Source organism: Pelodiscus sinensis, chromosome 2 (genome assembly GCF_049634645.1).
Source record: "Pelodiscus sinensis isolate JC-2024 chromosome 2, ASM4963464v1, whole genome shotgun sequence".
Classification (NCBI taxonomy): domain Eukaryota; kingdom Metazoa; phylum Chordata; order Testudines; family Trionychidae; genus Pelodiscus; species Pelodiscus sinensis.
Genome location: NC_134712.1, coordinates 83565971 through 83586363, shown reverse-complemented (window position 1 = coordinate 83586363; position 20393 = coordinate 83565971). Strand labels below are relative to the sequence as shown.

At 41.1% G+C, this 20393-nt stretch overlaps 1 protein-coding gene across 2 annotated transcripts in view; it reads left to right on the top strand.

The window, feature by feature from the left end:
* LAMA1 (laminin subunit alpha 1) overlaps positions 1-20393 on the top strand; it is a 163423-nt gene that overhangs the window by 79013 nt on the left and 64017 nt on the right. For both annotated transcript variants that reach the window (XM_075920947.1, XM_075920946.1), the window contains exons 22-33: positions 2083-2219; positions 5745-5981; positions 7869-8012; positions 8360-8539; positions 9168-9353; positions 10036-10163; positions 11030-11150; positions 11287-11424; positions 12557-12678; positions 13350-13436; positions 13754-13947; positions 15271-15413. In XM_075920947.1, coding sequence (XP_075777062.1) covers positions 2083-2219; positions 5745-5981; positions 7869-8012; positions 8360-8539; positions 9168-9353; positions 10036-10163; positions 11030-11150; positions 11287-11424; positions 12557-12678; positions 13350-13436; positions 13754-13947; positions 15271-15413 — 1817 coding nt within the window. The remainder of the gene's footprint in view (positions 1-2082; positions 2220-5744; positions 5982-7868; positions 8013-8359; positions 8540-9167; positions 9354-10035; positions 10164-11029; positions 11151-11286; positions 11425-12556; positions 12679-13349; positions 13437-13753; positions 13948-15270; positions 15414-20393) is intronic.

The following is a 20393-nucleotide window of genomic DNA, read 5'->3' as shown; positions in this document are numbered from 1 at the left end:
CAGGTCTTCCCATTCCCATGCATTGTAAGTCTTCCCATTCCCTGCTCTTAAGTTCCCCCACCCATGCCCCCTGCAATTTGCGCAAATGGAAGTCAGCTGCAGGTGAAAAAATTCCTTGCTTTAAGTTGTTTTGCTATAAGTCCAAGTTTTCTGGAATGTATCTTGGACTTATAGCGAGGATGGCCTGTACAATGCAGCACTATTTCGGGATGTCAGAGGTATCCCGAAATAGCTATCCCACATCTTAACAGCACGTCCATTATTTCAAAATATAACGGGCTTTGTATTCTGACGTCGCTGTAAACCTTGTTCTATACGGATTAAGGGACATTTTGGAATAGTGGGTTATTTCAAAATTTGGAACCGAGTAGAGCGCACCAAATTACAAAATAAGCTATTTTAAAATTGACTCAAAATAAGTTACACAATTTGCATAGCTCAAATTGCATAGCTTATTTCGAGCTACGGGTGCAGTTTAGATGCACCCTAATAGTCATTGGTAGTGTGGAGGCAGGAAAAGGGAATAAGGGAATTTGTGTGCAGCCATCTTGGTCTTGTTAACAAGAGAGCAAGAGTCAGGCTAAGTCTGTGGCCTGACAACGCGAGATCTGTAATTAGACGCTGCCTTTGCCTCTCGCCTCCATATGGAGATAAGGATAGAATGCTGACTCTGGCAGGGACCTTGAGATAAGGAGCATCTGGGTGGGACTAAATAACTGTTAGCCATTGGTGTTTGTAATGGGAAGGAGACTAATTGTTATTGTTATTATATCTAATAGACAGTATATAAACTGCTTCATAATTGCTTGTATTCGAAGATCTGCCGGGGGGGGAGGGGGAATTCCCCCCTGTCCAAACCAGTTTTTCCCTTGCTGCAGCTCGTAATAAAACTGCCTCTAGCTACTTGTTGCTTACAAACTCAGAGTGAGGACAATGTTTTCTTCCACAGTAGCCACACAGCCCCTGAGCTGCTATGTGTTTGTACCTGTGACAGTGGACATAGCTCAGTCAATAATAATGGATTCACTATTGCTCCCTAGGCCAGACAGAGAGCAAGCTACCCCAACATTTATAGAAGGAGATAAGCAATCTATGATACACACCTTACGTATCATCTTATACATTAATGATCCATTTGGGAACCTCTCTTAGTACTTTCCTCCAAAGCATTCCTATTCACCATCCATTGTTATGTTTTCACTCCTGCTGTTTCAAACTGTTTTATCATTTACTAAGTTGAGGTGTCTTTATACTGTCTGGGTGGAATGTATTTACATATTTCATGTGCTTTTAGCTGTGCTAGCAGTTCTAGTGCCAAGAGACGCTGACTTACAAGCAACCATCTGCTTCTGACAAGGCCTGTCTGTTACTCATAGAATAACTGTTTTATGTTTTTTGGTTCAGGCACCAGGCCCATGCTTTAGGCTCTTTCTTTCGCCTACATCTATAGCGCTTAAGCAGATGAAGGCAAAGAATTGAAAACGTAAAGGCTATGGGGACTGTTTTACTGTTAACAATCATATGGAACTCCTCTGCTCTCTGAATAGTATTATGCACATGTATCGAGCACAGTATAACTATAGTGTGACACAAAAGTCTGTGTGACTAAGAACTAGGGACCAGATTGTGGTGAGCCCTGATGTGGAAGCCCAGTTGGAAGGGATTAGGAGCTGACGGCACTATTGTGTTCAGTGTGCTCAGAGCAGTCCCTCCTTACGCCATGAGCCCTTGAAATGAGGAGAAAGACAATAGGGCCATAAGCTACATCCTCTTAGGCATCATGAATGCAGACATGCTGCCTCTTGGGTATGTTTCCATAGGGTGGTAAAGCTTCACCCTCCATGCAGAGCTGTGCCTTACATATACAACTACCCATCATGAATAGGTACTTGAATTATGTTCACATTTTGTTCTTCAATGATCTAGGCTGTTGGGGAGCTTCCACTGTAATGGGTGAGCTATAGAGAATAATGAAGGAAAATAAGGCTATCAGTAATGTTTGAACTTACTTTCTTGCCCTGCTATGGGGAAAGGAGCCCAATGAATGGCAAAACTAATCATTTGAACCTATTTTTCTTGCAGCTTGTGATTGTGCTCATACTCAGAACAACTGTAATGAGGATTCTGGACAGTGCATCTGTCCTCCACACGCACAGGGACCAAAATGTGAACTCTGTGAGGACAATTTTTGGGGTCTTCATCTTGAGCTTGGCTGCAAGGTATTGTATGCATCCTAAAATTCTGCTATTATTTTAAGAAATGCATATTGTAGTAAGGGATTTACCAGTAAGTAAGTTGGTCAGAAGTGTCCTCAAGTTTTGAATGCTGCATGCCTGATTTGAGTGGAATCTGCTGGGCACTTAAGAATTTCAATCGTGCTACTTTTGCATAGACATCTGTGTGTGGATTTACAACCTTAAGCGTGTAGACATCCATCTTTGAAAATCTTGGATAGAGTGTGTGCTTTGGACTGCAGCAGAGTTCCTTTTAAAACTTTGCCCATATGTTTTTTTGTCGCTAGCCAATGATGCAGTAGGTCTGGAATCTATAATAGTTACTCTCCATAGGAAATCTGGTTACTGTGCAATACTGTGCTTCTAAGAACAATAAAAGCCACTATATCTGAGTTAATTCATTTTAAAAAATAGCTATTGTACATTGTATGTTTTCGACTCTTTGGCCATTATATAAAAAATATAGACTATCATAAACTTATCTTAACAATATATTTATATAAATGTTAGGGGATGATTCCTGTTTCATGCATGGAGAAGTAATTTGGTCCAAGTATTATGGTGGTATTTAGTATAGCTCTGCAAATCCATATATATCCATGGGTGTCCATATCTGCAGATATGGCTGCAGATAGGTATAGCTCATTTTTGTGGATATGGATGTGGATACAAATTTTGTATCCATGCAGGGTTCTAGTGAGTAGCTTGAATGGCCAAGCAAGTAATGTGGAGATCAGAAAAACTGAGTCTTTTATTGCTTCGGCAAGGTCCTCTTCTCAACAGATCAATGAAGTACGCTAAAAGTTTATAATTAAGCAGTGAGAATACCAGCTCAGGACAGTTCCTGTGGAGCAGTAACCAGCTGGGAGAGTTTTCATTTTTAGGCAATTAACCTCAACCAGTTAATTCCCTCCCTGAAAAAGGCATTGGGCTATACTTTAATATAGCCACAACATGTCACTAAACACAGTCCCATAATTTGGTACACTGGTGATTCTTGGAAGGGAACTAGATCTAAAAAGTAATGCAAGAATTTAATGCTGAGTAGACTTTAGTCAAATTATTGCATTTATTTAATTTTTTAAAAATCAGGATTGCAACAAAATTAGTGTAATCGCTCAATAAAATTTGCAATCTCATTGATTTATAACAAGTTCTTGATTGTTTGGCAGCCAAGGTTTAAATTTTTACATCATCAGCTAATTATGAATATTTGGGGCAGAATCGTGCCAGACCTCTGTGTCTGTTTGCTCAGCCAGAGGAGGAGTTGGAAACACCGTTCCCTCTAATTTTTTCCTGGGTGGAATGTATTTTCTTATGTGCACCGATGTGGCAGTGATGTGCGTCACATCACCTTTATATTGGTGCACATTGCAAAATTCATGTGGTAGGAGTGGAGGCCAATGGATGCTGACTGTGGGGGGCAGGGAGGGTGTGCTCAGGCCTAGGGCAAAGAGATGGGGTGCAGGAGTGTGAGGGCTCTGGCTGGGGTTGCGGGCTCTAGGGTGGGCCTGGGGTTGAGGGCTTAGGGCTAGGATGAGGTTGGGATAGGGATGAGAGGTTTGGGGTACAGGAGGTGGGCTCTAGACTTGGGAAGGGGCTCAGGATGGGGGTTGGGTTGGAAGGTAGGAAGGGGTACAGGCTCTGGGCTGAGGGTGTGGGCTTTTGGAGTGGTGCCAGGGATGAGGGCTTAAGGATGCAGAAGGGTGCACGGGGTTAGGAAGGGATTCAAGGTGAGTCAGGTGGCTGGGGGTTGGGCTTACCTGAGTAGCTCCATGCTGGGACCAATGAGGAGGAGTCCCTTTTCCCTCTAGCTATGGAGGGTTTGTGCCAGCTCTGGCAACTTCATGGCTTGGGGAGAGATAACTCTCCCTGCTGCAGCCCTGATCCTTGTGCAGAGCTTTATGGGAAGCTACGCAGCCATGAAGCTTAGGGGGAACTGAGGTGAGGAGGCACAAACCCTCCTGGGTCTCCCTGTTGAATGGTGTGACTCCACACTCTGTCAAATGGCCCAGTGCTTTATTGACTACATAGCAAATCCTGAATGTTTCCTAAGGCTATGTCCCCACTGCGGCACTATCCTAGAAGTATCCCGAAATAGCTATACTGCATCTTTTGAGTGTGCCTGTTATTTCGAAATATAATGGGTTCGCTTTTCCGACATCCATGCAAAACCTCATTCCACAAGGGTTAAGGGACGTTTCCGAATAGTGCTTTATTTCGAAATTTGGTGCTGTGTAGACAGTGTCAAATTTTTAAATAAGCTATTTCCCTCAAAATTTCTATATAAGCTTATTTCGAGGTAAGGGTGCAGTGTAGATGCAGCCCTAACAGAATTTCCCAGGCTAGAAAAATAGAGTGTTGCATTTTCATAAAGCTGTCACAGGGAAATTATGCACATCTTTTCGCTACCCTTTGCATTTCTCTTTTATATTTTATAAATTAGTTGCATCCTGGAACCAAGCAATACACTCTGGGCTCAATCCTCAGCAGCAGTGAGTTTTCACATGGCACAGCTGAGCTGCAAACCATCTTTCTGCTCCCCACTGTAGGCCAGCCTGGAACTAAAATGGCCCTGGTGCAGTTGAGTGCAAACTAAATTACATCAGCTGCAGGTAGCCACTGCTCCAGACCAGGATCTGGTCCAATGCCATTTATTCCTCCTGGTCCCTTCCAACCTCAGGCAAACCCCAACATGCCCCTGGGATGGAGCAGGAGAGTGAATGTCAGCCAGCCAGCTACTCTCTTGTCAGCCAGCTACTCTCCAGGACTCTCCTGAAGCCGCCTGCCATGGGTGGAGGGCTGCTCCAGCCCCACGGCCACCCACGTGGCTGGTGACTGAGGCTGGGAGCTGGCCCTGGCAACCAGTCCTACGCAGCTGGCTGCTTGGGCTGGGGTCCAGCCCCGTGTGGGGCTAGGAGCAGAAACCCCGTGGGCTGGGAGCTGCTTCAAGCTCTGCTGGAGAGGTCCCACACCTGGGATTCTGCTTAGTCGGTTAATGGGTTAAATGTTGGGTTAGTTAACCTAAAGTTAACTGATTAATCAGGATTTTAGTTCCCTAGTGCTCGGTGGCATTATGCCCTCTAAACATGGGCCAAGGATTGAATAAAAGCATAATCAAGTAATTTGAACGCAGTTCCCCTTTCTACACTGTAGTGATTTATAACTTAACTTTCTTGTACTTTGAAGCAAGTGCAAATTGGAAACTTAAGAAACTTAAACTGATTGTATTTAAGAAACTTAAACTGATTGTTGTATTTAAACACAAACTTTCTCAATATTTACCATAAGGTATTAGAAATATCACGGTTTTTTCTTTTCACTGCTCCCCACTTAGGAAGTCTTGCCTTATATCATATATTGTTGTGTAATAACTGTTGGAAAATGTTGCTTTCTTTAATATTTGCCACAGTACACTGACTAAGTAGTGTGTTAAAATAAAGTTGCTTCTTTATATCTACTGTATATGAACTATGAGAACTTAAAATTCCTGCTTATTTTTCTTTTTAGGCCTGTAACTGCAGTGATGTAGGTTCTACCAGTCTACAGTGTGACTTAGAGACTGGTCAATGTCAATGTAAAGATGAATTTGGAGGAGAAGACTGTTCTAGGTGTGCCTTAGGCTATAGGGACTACCCAGATTGTGTTTCCTGTGACTGTGACTTGAGTGGCACCAAAGCAGACAGGTGTGATGAGAATCAAGGAATCTGTAGTTGTGAAGAAGAAAGTGGCATTTGTGCCTGCAAGGTATAATATTCAACAGGAATAAGAGATTGCTGTTTTTTGTTTGTTCCATTGCTGTAAAATTGCCCTATAACTTTTATTTCCAGCTTGTGGTCATCAGATTATTAGATATGATCCTGAAGGTAAAATTCTCAAAAAAATCTATGAGGATTTTTCTGTGTTAGGAATCCAGAATCAGGTCCATATGTATGTTGAATCATTGATAAGCTTACAAAACTACAGTGAGGGTCAAGAAAATATCTGTGACAATCTTTTTTTATGGTGCACAGTGCCCTCTGGGACATCAGCTCATGTTGTAGATCGAAATGAATGATGGTACACTTTTTTATTTTTATGCTTCATTAATAAGCTTCTCTCTGTTTCAAAATGGGTACAAAAGCCTGTTATCACAAGACAAAAGACTGGCTGTGAATTCTGAGAATGTTTGTAAGGGTTATTAAACTTATAGGTGTTTTGCCATTGACTTAATGGAGACCAGGATTTTACTGGTTAGCTATGTAACAAAAGATTTTCAATGGCAAGAATATCACATCAAAAAGTTTTAATTATGCAAGTTCCTCGTAGTCCAATTTTGTTTCATTCTTTATTTCTTGTGTGATTTTTGCCTCATCAGTAGGGTAAAGAATAGCAATATCCAATATCACAACAAATATTTTCTGATTTCATATTTAAAGGAATATTTGGGATATTTTCTTAGTGCAACTCTTGAAGATATATTACACAAGAGAGAGACATATCCATACAGAAAAACTGTTCTGACAGTGTTAGTATTTCAAAGATAACATGTCAACCCAATGCCAGAGAAAAATCCATTGTCTCATTCTAAGTCGCACTAGGGATGTTGTGCTACAGGTATGAAATCTTCAGAATGCACCAACTGAAAGGAGATAGTTGTAAAGCTTTTGGGAGAACAATTTTTTTCGTGTCATTGTTTAGTAATATACAAGCATATGCCCCTCTCTTCTCTCTTTTGGCAGATAATTATTGCTTTCCCCACTTTGTAGAGATAGCTAATGCAGAGAAAACATTTATACACAGTAGGGATGTAAATAACTACTTATGTTTATCTGGTAGTCAGGTAGTGACTTTCTCTCCCTCCTATCCTCCCACTGCTGCCTCTGTTAGAGAGAAGCAGAGGGGGGCGGGAAAGCAAGAGCCAGTGCTAGAGCATCCACTGCAAATGGCCAGGGTTTCATGTAAATCTATTGATATTAGTAAGATCTGTGATATCAGACCTGTGTCCAAAAAACACTGAAGATGTTCTTGTGCAAGTAAATTTAGGGATATAAATAGCCCAAAAAGGTGAACATCTACACCTAAAAGTCAATACACGATAGAAAAAAAGTTTTTCTCCATAGACGTGAATGAGGAGATGTTGAAATGGGTAAAAGGCCTCTCTCTCTTGAGGGTTCTGTGAAGGGGGCTGATCAATGCTCATTGTAGTACTGTATTTTTTTAATGAACTCTGTCTATTCGAAATCACATTGAGCTCACTGATGCATTTCATAGAAGCACACGCAGGGCCAGAGTCTGCCATCCTAACTCACATTGAGATATACCTTTCTCTGTGACTCATCCTATTTATTAGAAATAAAAAATCAATTTGGAATCAATTTTTCCATCTTTTTCTAAATTGTGGTTGCTGATTTTTACTTGAATATTCCAACATCTGATTTTTGCTTGAAAATAAATTAGATCTGTGTTTAAAAAATGTCAATAATATATAGCAATAGAAAATTGTATCTACTGCACAACTGCTGCAATCACAATACCTATTATAAACTTGTTGCTGTACCATTTGTACAGCAGGTAAGTGTTGCCTTTCCTAAAGGATTATCTTTTATTCAGAACAGAACAATAAAATGTAAACATATGTATTTTTTTCTTCAGGAAAATGTATTTGGGTTGCACTGCAGTGAATGCAAGACTGGAACCTTTGCTCTCCATGCTAGCAACCCTTTAGGATGCACTCCTTGTTTCTGTTTTGGGCTGTCTGAGATTTGTTCAGAATTAGAAGAGCATGTGAGAATTCCGGTATGTAAAGCTATATAAACTTTTGGGTCCAATTTTTGAATGAAATTGCATAGTTCTGTCATTCAGAGCTGAATTTGGTCCACTGACTCATGTATGGAAAAGATGTGGGGAGAGAATGAAAGAAGAAAAAGTTATGTTGAGGAAGTTAAGCACTAGTATTCCCTTTTCTAAAAGCACGTATTTCACTGCTGAAAATATTTAAAAGATAATCATAAAGACTACATTCCATTTTAGTAACATGGCTATAGTCCTCCTAAATAGAGTTTTTAAAATTTCACATAAGCTGAAACTATTTACAGTACATTAAATAATACTGTGTGGTGTTTCTATTCTTCTTGGTGTTGTAGGTAATCTTGACTCCAGAACAGTCCATTCTGCATGTGGTTTCTCAAAGTAATCTCACTGGGACAACTGAGGGGGTGTTTTCTCAGTTTTCTGATGTTTTGCTGGATGCCGCAATTGTCAGACAGCACTTGAAAACTGAGCCATTTTATTGGAGGTTGCCAGGCCAGTTCCAGGGAGACCAGGTGAGATATTTTCAGCTAAGAAGAATTCATGAAGATGGTCATTTTATCATGATAATGGTGTCTTACCCTGATTGCATATGTTTTTGCATTAAATCAATTATTTCAATTTAAAAGTTGAAACACTCTGAATTTAAAATTTTTGGACTTGTGTCATACATAACTATTAATTCACATTGCATGTTTTCCCATGCGGTTTTACCTATCTGTTAGGTCTTGGGGCATCAATACTGTATCACTATGATATTTTGAAGGGTTAGTATGGGGAAATGTTGGTGATATAAATAACCAGTGACATCAGCCATAATATGTTCTACAGTAAATAGATTAAATAAACTTTTAATACCGAGAAATTAAATGAAAATTCATAGAAAACCTTGAAAGAGCAGAAGCCTATAAAAAGTATTTTATAGGCTTCTGCTTTTTCAAGGTTTGCTATGAAATGAATAGGTTTGCAAGGTTTGTTAAGAAATGCATATTTAACCTTGTTGCAGGATTTGCTGAGTTTAAGTCTATAACAAGTCTATAAAGTCTTCAAAGAACAGACAGATGCAAGTCTTCTGATTGCAGTGATATATTTTTAAACAGTATCCTTAGAGAGAATAAATGCAATAATGTGTCATCCAAACAGCTTATGGCCTATGGAGGAAAACTGAAGTATACTGTTGCATTTTATGCTTTGGATGGCTTTGGCACCTCAAACTTCGAACCACAGATTCTGATAAAGGGGGGTCACACTAGTAAATTGGTCATCTATGTGGATATCTCTGCCCCACAAAATGGAGTAAGAAGTGAGGAGGAAGTAGAAATGAAGGAGGTGAGCTAAAACATTTGAACAAGGGAGGGGTGATAATGTAAGTGAATAAAGATGGTCTTTCATAAAAAAAAATATTTGTGAGTTTTTTGATAAATGAATATCTTCTTAAAGTGAAACTCAGTGAATAAAGCATTTGCATTAAGATACACAGTAAGAGAAAAATGGCTAATGTCATTTAATGAAAATGAATGGGAATGAAACGGAAACTGAGTTTCTTTACTTGTTTATTTAACGCTTTGAAAATGTTAATTATAGGAAGCTTTTGAAAATTAGACTGAAATCTGCATTAGCAGATGTAATGTCCTGGAAAGTTGTTTTCATGGGCCAGTCTAGCAGTTTAGTGATATTACTTTGCTCTGTCAGAAAGGATATTAACTCTTGGGAGTTGACTCGTAGCCTGGCAGGGACTAGGAATGTGTTGGGGCCAGCATGCAAAGTGCAAAGGGAGGAAAGGAACGGCTTCTATTGCTCTCTATCAATCACTTCTGCCCAGCTTCACAGAGTGGTGCAGGTGTATTCCAGAATGAGATGCACTTAGCTTCCTTTGACCAGGTCACAGTGATTAATGACTGTATTTCTCAAGGAAGGAAGGCCGCAGGGGGAAAGACTGTTTCTTCTATACAAGTATGTGGCCATGAATATTTCTGATTTAATTAATGCAAATGAATTTTCTTCCATCTAGCATGTTTGGAAATACTTTAACTCCGTGTCTGACCAATCTGTCACACGTTCTGATTTCATGTCAGTGCTTAGCAACATTGAATATATCCTTATTAAGGCATCGTATGGTCAAGGATTACAGCAAAGCAGGTAAAGCATCCTATGAACCTGGTAAATGTTCTTATATTAATTTGATCTTTATCTAGAAATACTCCTAACTAACCTTGGCAGATGTCAATTTTTATTTATTATAATTTTGATGGATTTAATCTTATTTATTATAACATGGATGAATAATTTTATATTTGTATCAATTTAAATTGTCACAGTTGTGCAAACTGATGGCTAATTTTTCATAGTTGTGGGAAATTATGATGGGATCAGAGTATAGAGGGGTTCAGCCATTATTACTTATTAACTGTGGACATGAGGTTCTAAAAGTTAAACCTTTAGAATAATTAAGACATAAGCATCTATTGCCTGAACAGAAGCAGGGTCTCCTCTAAATTCCTTCATTTTAGTGCCAGACTGGAGAGGATCAACCTGTAAATACTCTAAATGAACTCTTTAATTTTCAAATGAAAAACAAGCTTTTTCATGGGAAAATAAAAAGAGAATTTTATTGCACGTGAAAGTGTTGGTCGTGATTGTATGCTTCCTCGCTACTGTCGTAAAACACTTCCACATCAGAATGACCCCACTATGCATTCACTTTGAACAAGTGTAGATGACTAAAATGGTACTGAGATGATATTTGTTTGCTAAGCAATAAGAGAATACTTATCAGAGATGGGCCCTAACTAACCCCCCAAATCAATACACACCTGAATTTTGAAGAAGTTTAGCTCTACATCAAACTCTGTGGCTTTGACATGCTGAACCAAAAGCTTTGTTCCAAAAATCTTTGATCCTTGAACTTTATACAAAAGTTTGGATCTGAACTTTTTATCATTAGGGTTCAGGTTCTTCACTAGATAGTCATGTTCTCTTCCTCTTCATCTAAACATTTTTTGTAGAATTGCAAATATCTCAATAGAAACAGCAGTGAAGGCTGAGGAGATGCATTTTGGCAGAGAAACAGCACACCTCATAGAGCAATGTGAGTGTCCTACTGGTTATGCTGGATTCTCATGTCAGGTACGCAACTGCTTATCAGACAAAATACCTTTCAACGTGTCTTTATTTCAGATAAAACATCTTAAAAGAGCTGAAACTGTTTTCACCCATTTTTATTTATTCATTTTTCTTATCTACCCCACATCTACCCATGCAGAGCTGTGCATCGGGGTATTACAGGGCAAAACATGTAGGCCTGAATGTGAAAGAACCTCGCCAACTGATTGCACCTTGTGTGCCATGTCAGTGTAACAACCACAGTGAGATCTGTGATCTGGAAACAGGAAAGTGCCTGGTATGTACGTTTCCATTGTTGCGTTGGTTTTGCCAGGACATCCAACATCCAGAGTATACCAGATCAGGAAAGAATTTCTGAAGCACAGGAGGCTGGGGTACTTAAGTGGGAACACATGCATGTTAGCTTAATAGAAAAATGTTTCAGTAGGTTTTTTTTCCTGTGAAATCACCAAATGTTTAAAGCAGATCTTACTCAAGTCCTCAAACTTACAAAATTCCTATTACATGTGATTGTCTTGGTTTCTATTATGTCCTAGGCAGTTGTTACCTATTTTCTCTTTTTGCTGTGAGATTTAAAGGCCCAGACCTTGGGCCTTGTCAAGTTTAGCATAGATACCTTATGGTGGAAGATGAAAAGTAGCAATGTACTAGCTCTCACCCCCAAAATTATACAAGGACCAGACAATCTCTTGTAAGAAATTTCTCTGATGTGTTTTGTTTTGAAATAATTGTTGCACTTGCTTTTCAAGGCTGGCTTGCTTTCTTTGAGTTGCATTTTAAATTCACATTTTAAAATAATGTTTCCTACTCTCCCTCAGTCTTATAAGCATTTTTTGCTTTGCCAGGCCTAACCCTATGCTAAAACATGAGTCAGAAAGAACCCTGGGGGTTTACAATCTTACAAGTTTAAGACCACAAATTATAAATCCAAAGTTTGTTACTCCAGTAAATGTCAGCCAATCTTACTGGGTTTAAGTGTATACAAGTAACTGCCCTGGATGACTAATGTTAATTTGTATGGACTAATTAAATAGGGGGTGTGCGGACTTGTTTTGTAATTCAGTTATCTTAACTATTGAAACATCGTTTTACTTCCAAGCAGCCAGCTGATTTTTTAATAGCTTTTGTTCCTAGTACTGTCATTTCCTGTCTTTAATGGAATTCATATTAGCGTATATCAAAAACATCTGAGGATCAGGAAAAAAAATTAGGTCAGCATGGTTGGCAGGGAACTGAGGGAAAATAAAAGCATGCTTGTGATCGGCTGATTTGTAGAAATACAAAAAGATTTTCAACACAGAAAATGCTGTCTGTGATATTAAAGATCATTAGTAAAGACTGTACCTGTTTATTGATTGGAGAGATGATAAAATTCTCGTGGCTGTTTTACATTTCTTGTTGTGTACCAGAACTGCAGAGATAACACAGCTGGCGAGCACTGTAGTGCTTGTGCCCCAGGCTACTATGGGAAAGTAATTGGATCTGTCAATGACTGCTCTCTTTGTGCCTGTCCCCGAACCAACCCCATGAGGTAACCAAACATTCTGAACGCTGATGAGCATTTGATCACTGTGCTGGGGCTTGCTAGTAGCCTGACAATAAAGGGGCCCATCTTTATTACATCTTATTGGTAGGGGTTTGTATGTCATCTATGTTTATCTGTATGGGGCTGAAACTTGTTCTGGGAGTTATCCAGCCTCCGAGTTAACTTTGAGAGGATTTTGAATTGCATAAGTCAGAGAGAATAAACCAGTTAAGTTTCTTGCTGGATGCAGCTTTGCCAAATAGAACAGCACTGCAGCTTACAATATTTAGTGTTGTGAAGACCAGGACTTTAACAGGGTTAAACAAAGAACTAGATAAACTCATGGAGGTTAGGTCCATCAATACTTATTAGCCAGGATGGGTAGGAATGGTGTCCCTAGCCTCTGTTTGTCAGAGGCTGAAAATGGATGACAGGAGAGGGATCACTTGATTGCCTGTTCTGTTCATTCCCTATGGGGTATCTGGCATTGGCCACTGTCAGAAGACAGGATACTGGGCTAGACAGACCTTTGGTCTGACCCAGTATGGTCATTCTTATGTTCTTATTGTTTTAAATGTTATTTATTCATCTGGTAAGACTGCTACAATAGACATCTGAACTTTCGTAGTCTTGCATTTGGGTCATATCTGTTGTTTAGCAATTCTTTCTTCCTCTAGCTTTAGTCCCACTTGTGTTCTGAAGGATGGCCATGATTTCCTCTGCAATGCTTGTCTCACTGGATATGAAGGGCAATACTGTGAAAGGTGAGATACACACACACACTCTCTCTCTCCCTCCCTCCCCCCCCCCCTCTCTCTCTGAAGTTTTTGAGAAGACCTGCACATGTTTGTATATTTAATGGACTATTTAATTTGCATGTGATGCTTTTTATAATAAATGGAATGGCTTAAAGTGATTTGTTGATTACTGTATATAAACTAATAATTATAAATATTATGCTCCTCAAACACCTATACAACATCTCAGATCAGCTAGAGATGATGAAAAAGAGGAATTTTTTGCTAATAGATTTTAAATTAATTTTCAACATTCTTTGATTCTCTTCCCCCCCTCCCCCCAGGTGTTCTCTAGGCTATTATGGTAATCCTGAAGTGCCTGGTGGCAGCTGTCAACAGTGTCAGTGCAATCCAAGTGGGTCAGTTCACAATAATTGTGATCACGTATCTGGACAGTGCCTCTGTAAGCAAGGTGTAACAGGACAACTGTGTGATGTATGTGAACCAAGACACATCCTTGTGGAAAACGAATGTATTTGTAGGTTGTTTTTTCTTCTGGTCTCTCAGTGGGTTTGGGGTGGTCAGGTGGCATTTGTGTGGCAGGTATGAAGTGCTTGATAGTAAAAAAAAAGTATCAGACTTATGCATTTACCTACTTTGACACTGAATTACTTATTCTGGATCAGATTCTGCCTGATTTTTACATGGCTGGTCTATGGAATGTGAGAGGCAGTGTTCCTTATAGGTTGCACAGCAGCATAGCATCATAGCAGATTAATCAGTCTTGCCCAGTCAGAGGCTCCGGGCTCCATGTAAGAAGCTGACTGACTGGGCAGGGCTGATTAATCACCCAGTGAAGCTTTGCTGCTGCACCACTTAGAGGGAACCCTGGTGAGGGGTGCAAGAAACAGGGCCAGATTAATTCTTCTGGGGGTCCCAGGGCTATTAGATTTTGTGGGGCCAAAAATGTGGGGCTCAGTGTGCAGGGAGTGCTGTGGGTTGTGGTAGGAGGGCGGGTGTGTGTGTGGGGGGGACTTGTGACTGGGGATGTGGCTGTAAGGCAGGGCTGGGTATCAGGAATTTGGGATGCAGGAAGTGGCTCCAGGCTGGGGCTAAGGGGTTTGGAATGCAGGAGTGGGCCTCAAGCAGAAGATTGAGGTAGGGTGCTCACCCAGGGAGGGGGTGGCAGTGAAGTGTCTTCCTGGAGGCACCACCTCCTGCAGATCTCATTGACAACAGTTCCTGGCCAAGGGGAGTTGTGGGAGAGGATTCACCAGGGGAGGGCAGTGTGGGGACAGAGCTTCCAAGTGTTCACAGCCAGGGTGACGTGGCTCCAGCCAGGGTGGATGGGAAGTGGCAACACACAGAGCCACCTCTCCTCTTCCCCCACCAGAAAGGGCTGGCCCAGAACAGAGGAGCTTTAGTGGATCCAGCCTTCGCTAAGGGAGCCCCCTTGCCCTGGGGCCTTGGGGAACAGCCTCTAAAGCCTTTTCTTAATTCAGCCTTGGGAAGGAGCCAGCGGAATTGCAGCTGCATAGAATATGTTTTGTTGGGTCTGATTCTCTTGCCAAAGCAGTATGAACGCATCAACTTCATTGGTATAGTCTGGATTTATATCAGTGTGAAGGGATCTGTTAAACTGTGATGGTAAACTGGTGTGTGTGTGTGGTCAGAATCAGATCATACATTTTAAAAATATAATACAAAGTGTACAATATTGTATGCTATTGATGTTATTTGTAGGCTTTCCTAACATACAAAGTAAATGTATTGCTAGATGTCGGTAAAAGTAATGTTTACTTTTTCAAAGAATGTCTTTTTATAGTAACATTACTCCTCTTTTTTAAAATGGTTTCTTCAGCTTGCGATGATGACTGCACTGGTGTTTTGTTAAATGACTTGGATCACATTGAGAAAGCCATAATTTTGGTAAACTTCACTGGTGTTACCTTTGTACCGTATGGCATGCTGGCAGATTTGGACAATGCAACAAAGTACCTAAAGGTAAAAAAAAAAAATATTTACTGGTACCTTATAAGCATAGGATCAATTCTGATCTTACTTATTTATATTAAGGTGAGCCAGGAGTGACAAAATTAAGAGCTTTAGAATGGTGCCTGGTATAAAACTCAGATCAGAATATGACCATAAATTTGCCCTGCCATCCCAGATGTCTATACAGTAAATTTGTATATAACACTGTAGTTAATGTTCCTAGAAAACCATGTGTTACATAAAAATGCACTATATAAACTGAAAAATACATGGGAAAAATAGGGTTACATTCCTAGACATGATAAAGTTGTACATTATTGGCTATGTCTACACTGCAACGCTATTTTGGAATACTGGAGTATCCTGAAATAGCTATCCCGCTTCTTCACAGCAAGCTCATTATTTCAGGCTCGTTATTCCCATGTCCCTGTCAACCTCATTCTATGAGTAGTAAGGGACATTTTGGAAGAGCACTTTATTTTGAAATTTGGCACCGTGTAGACAGCACCAAATGATGAAATAAGCCATTTCAAAATAGCATCAAAATAAGATATGTAATTTGCATAGCTCAAATTGCATCTCTTATTTCAAGTAACGGTGCAGTGTAGACGCACCCGTTATGCATTTTTATTTGTTTATTACAGTGTCTTAAAAATGAAGTGATGGCTAGGGAATATAGTTACAGGGGTTGGACCTTCCTGGTCTGACACTCTCAGGATCTGGCCTGTCCTGGATGAGGAATTTTGCCAGACCCGGGGAAGTCATATCTGACCCTTTTCTACCAGCCCCCCTCAGCTCTGGACCAGCTGCAGGCCTCACTGCCCCTGCCCCTGCTACTTGCCAGGCTGGACAGCCTAGTTCCCAGTGCACCAAACTCTTGCCTCACTGGGCAGACCAACTGGGGCACGCTGGGCAACCCTGCTACAGCGTGCTGGGCTCCTGACCCTGCTGGTAACTCACTGCCAGCAGCCCCCAGTCTTGCCAGCATATAAGGCTCTTAGCTACCAGCACTCCACCTGGACTCTCTGGTCCTGGAACATCCATGGTCTTACTTAGACCACGGATGTTGCTAGACCAAAGAGTCCTGGTTTACAGAGTTTCAACTTGCAGTGCGGTGAGGATATAATGGTATTTTCTGGCTACTTCTTGGCTGACAGGAATGCTGAAGCTGATGCATTTGTTGATTGATGTTTAGAGGGCCTGATGTAGTCAGTGAGAAGACTACATGAACTGTTTTGCTCATTCAGCAATGACTTGTGCAGCTCATGGTAGGGTGGTATTGTTGCCTCAGTGCCAAATTTGCCTGTAGGCTCCTGTTCATATTTGGATCTTTCTCCATCAAATTACTTATGAATTTATCTATGATTTGTAAGCTTTCCCTCAAATATCCTGCTGTGAGTTTCTGTTCCTCTTGCTTGTCTTCACCTTCACTTTCATTATCGGTGGCCTCCTGCACCTCCAGTAACTCCTCAATCTGCTCCTCCTAGTGTGAGTCTATCAAATCTTCTACTTCAGTTTCCTCTGCATCTGAGAATCCCTCACCCCCAACATTCCTGGCCACCTGCATTATCTCCTTAACCTCCTTGTGTACTGTAGGAAAGCCAGTGAAATTTTTCACTGTTATCGGTAGGAACAATGACCTCATCCCAGGACTCCTTCCTGCTTTCAATTGCATGCACAATGTTATGTGATTGCCAGAAGTCTGGTACACCCATTTCTGAGTATTCCTCTTGATCAAGCATCCTCTTGATCGTGCACCTTGTATAATAACAATTGGTCTAATGGCTGCAACAGTGAGGTTGTATTAAGTAGAAGGAAAACCAATCTCAATGTTTTTGTTTGCACCCCGTAGAGCTTTGGCACAGTGATCTTGGGCATTGTCTGATAATATCAAAACCTTGAAAGATAGGTTTTTTTACTTGAAGTAAAGTTCTAAGGCACGAGAACTTTTTTGTTAGACCCCCAGTAAACTGGCAAGAAAGACTTCTGCGTGCCTTTCAAGGCACAGGGTTCCCAACACGATAAACAAGCACTGGTTTTCACTTACAATCCCGATACATAGGTGCAGAGCGGCAATGCGAGTCAGTCTTTTGCCGCTTTAAATCTTGGTGCTGAATGCTCCTGCAGAGTGATGAAGTTCTGTATGACATTCATTTCCAGAACAAACCTGTTTCATCAGCATTAAAAATTTGCTGGGGCTTTTAATCATCATCCTCAGTAATTTTTGCTAGTTCAGCAGGGAAGAATTCTGTTGCTTGGTGAACACCTGATGCAGATTCTCTTGCAAACTTCACATTACGGATATTAAAGTGCTTCCTAAAACTATCACATTAGCCACTACCAAATGACATTCCTTTGAATGGGTCACCTTCCTTCTCACACATGGCTGCGTATGGTTTCTGTATCTTCTCATGAATAACTGCCACTGAATGGTGCCCATTTCTGAATCTGATCTTCAATCCACGTATTCAACAAAGTCTTGGTTTCATTAAGCTGAACATCTTGCCTTGTTATCCTCCTGATGGTAAGACTAGTGTTACCTACAGCCATAATTTGTGGTGTAAGGCTATCTTCATCTCTCCTAATTGTGCGAATCATAGATTCAATTCCTAGCATATTCCTGGCCAACCAGGTTGACTTGGGCACCAGCACAAAGCTTATCCAGTATCTCATTTTCTTAGATAAATTCATCATTTCCCATATCTTTTCACTTGTTACTCGTTTCTTCTTGCTTTCTTTAGTACTGCTATTCCTCTTAGGTGGCATGATAAATGCAAATGTTGAGGATGATTGTAATACTCCAAAACTTCTTGCAATGCAGTGTCAACCACACAAAAGCCACAGGTACAGCTGGACTGAGGAGAGAGCTGAGTCGATGGTTCTCTTGCTTGACCTGAGTGGACAGATCTGCATGATGTGAGCGAATGCTGTTTAAAAATAGTGTGTGTAATAAGGATGTAAAAGACTAGTCGACTATCCGATAAGCAATTGCTTATCAGATAGTGTTTTGACTAGTCAATATTCCCCCCCCCCCCCTTTGCTGCCTCTATGAAATGGGGGGAAGGGGTACTTCAAAATGGCAGCACCGCACAATGGCGCTGCCCCTTTGAAAACCCAAGGCGGCTTTTCAAAGGGGCAGCTACTACACAGCTGATCAATAGATCAGCTGTGTAGCAGCTGCCCCTTTGAAACTGCCTCCTCTGTCTGTTTTAAAGGGGCAGTGGAGCCCGGGGTCAGCTGCCCCTTTGAATTGCTGCAGAGGCAGCATTTTAAAGGGACAGCTGCCATGGAGCCCGGGGGACTCACTTACGAGGCATAAGGGATCGGCCGACAAAGGCTTTCTTTGTCGCCCGATGCCCGTCTTGACAGCCACTTTTTGCCGACAAACTGCTGACTTGGCAAAACATGGCTGCCATTTTTATTCAAATGAAGAGCTGGAGATTTGAATCCCCGCTTCATTTGCAATGTCGGTATGTCTAATTTACATCCCTCTGGTGACAGAGGGATGTCGTCTAGACATATCCAGAGAGAGCAGTATGGGCTGGCTGTCCAGTGCAGAGCACATATGGTCTGCATTGACTGCTTGCTTTGCTTATGCTTGCCTGATAGTAAGTGCTTTCCTTTTTGACATATACCAGGAAACAAATACCAGATAAGATTTTTCAGACTGTCAGAAGATTTCAATTTCAGAACTGCATGTTGTGTTGCACTAGGGATGTTAGCAAGTAGTCAACTGGAGTATCAATTACTTGCTGCCCCCCACTTTGCTGCCTCAGAGGCAGCGAGAGTAGGGGGAGAGTAGAGGGTCCCCCTGCAGATGGGTTCTGCTACCACAAAGCAGCCCCTGTTCCCGGCAGCCTGGGCTTACTACATTTAAAATGCAGAGCTGCATCATGGGTGGCTCCCGGAGCCAGCATGAGGTGGGACTGCTCAGTCCCGGCTTGACCCAGCTCCTGGAGCTACCCCTGCTGTGGCTCCACAGAGTGGTCCTTATCGTCTAATCATGTAGTTGATACAAATTGTATTGACGACACGATTAGTCAGATAACTGCAATTTAACATCCCTATGTTGCACCCAAATAAAAAAATTCAAATGCAAAATTTGAACGGAATATATTGTTGAAAAACTGGTTAATTATGCTGACAGGAGATTGAATTGGAAGCAGATGACCCAGCATGCAGATAAATTTAAGACAAGTTGTGGTAAGATGGGTTGGGGGCCTTTGTGTTCCATCTCCATTACATTCTTGCTACTCAGCAACCTTCTGTTTTTTTTTCCAGGTCATTTCTATTAGTAGTAATAGTGCCTTGGAGCTCTAGTTTTGAACGTGTAATCCATTGTGCTAGATGCTGTGCAAAAACAGAAAAAAGACTGTCTCTGCCCCCAGAGAATTTACCATCACATTCTTCCTTAAAAACAATCATCCCATTCGTGGTGGAGGTCTGTAGTTCCCAAAGTTTGGCTGCAAAAATGCTGTAAACAAGCTGTCATGGTAGCTTGTGCAAACAATGTTGGGGAACATTTAAGGAAGTACAATTTTCACATTACTGACCAGAGAGGGTTGGGCTGGATGGGAAGCAACTTAGCAGCTGGGCTGTGTCCAGACTCAGGGTTTTTTTTGAAAAAAGTAGCCTTTTTTCGAAAAAACTTCCCCTGCGTCCAGACTCAAGCCGCGTTCTTTCGAAATTAATTCGAAAGAACGCGGCTTTTCTTTCGATGGCGGTAAACCTCAATTTACGAGGAAGAACGCCTTCTTTCGAAAGTTCCTCTTTCGAAAGAAGGCGTTCTTCAATGTAAATAGGGCTTCTTCGAAAGAGAGCATCCAGACTCACTGGATGCTTTCTTTCGAAAAAGCAAGCCGCTTTTTCAAAATTTCTCCGTGCAGTCTAGACGCTCTCTTTCAAAAGAGGCTCTTTCGAAAGATGCTTTCGAAAGAGCCTCTTTCGAAAGAGGCTTGCAGTCTAGACATAGCCCTGGAGAAAAGCACA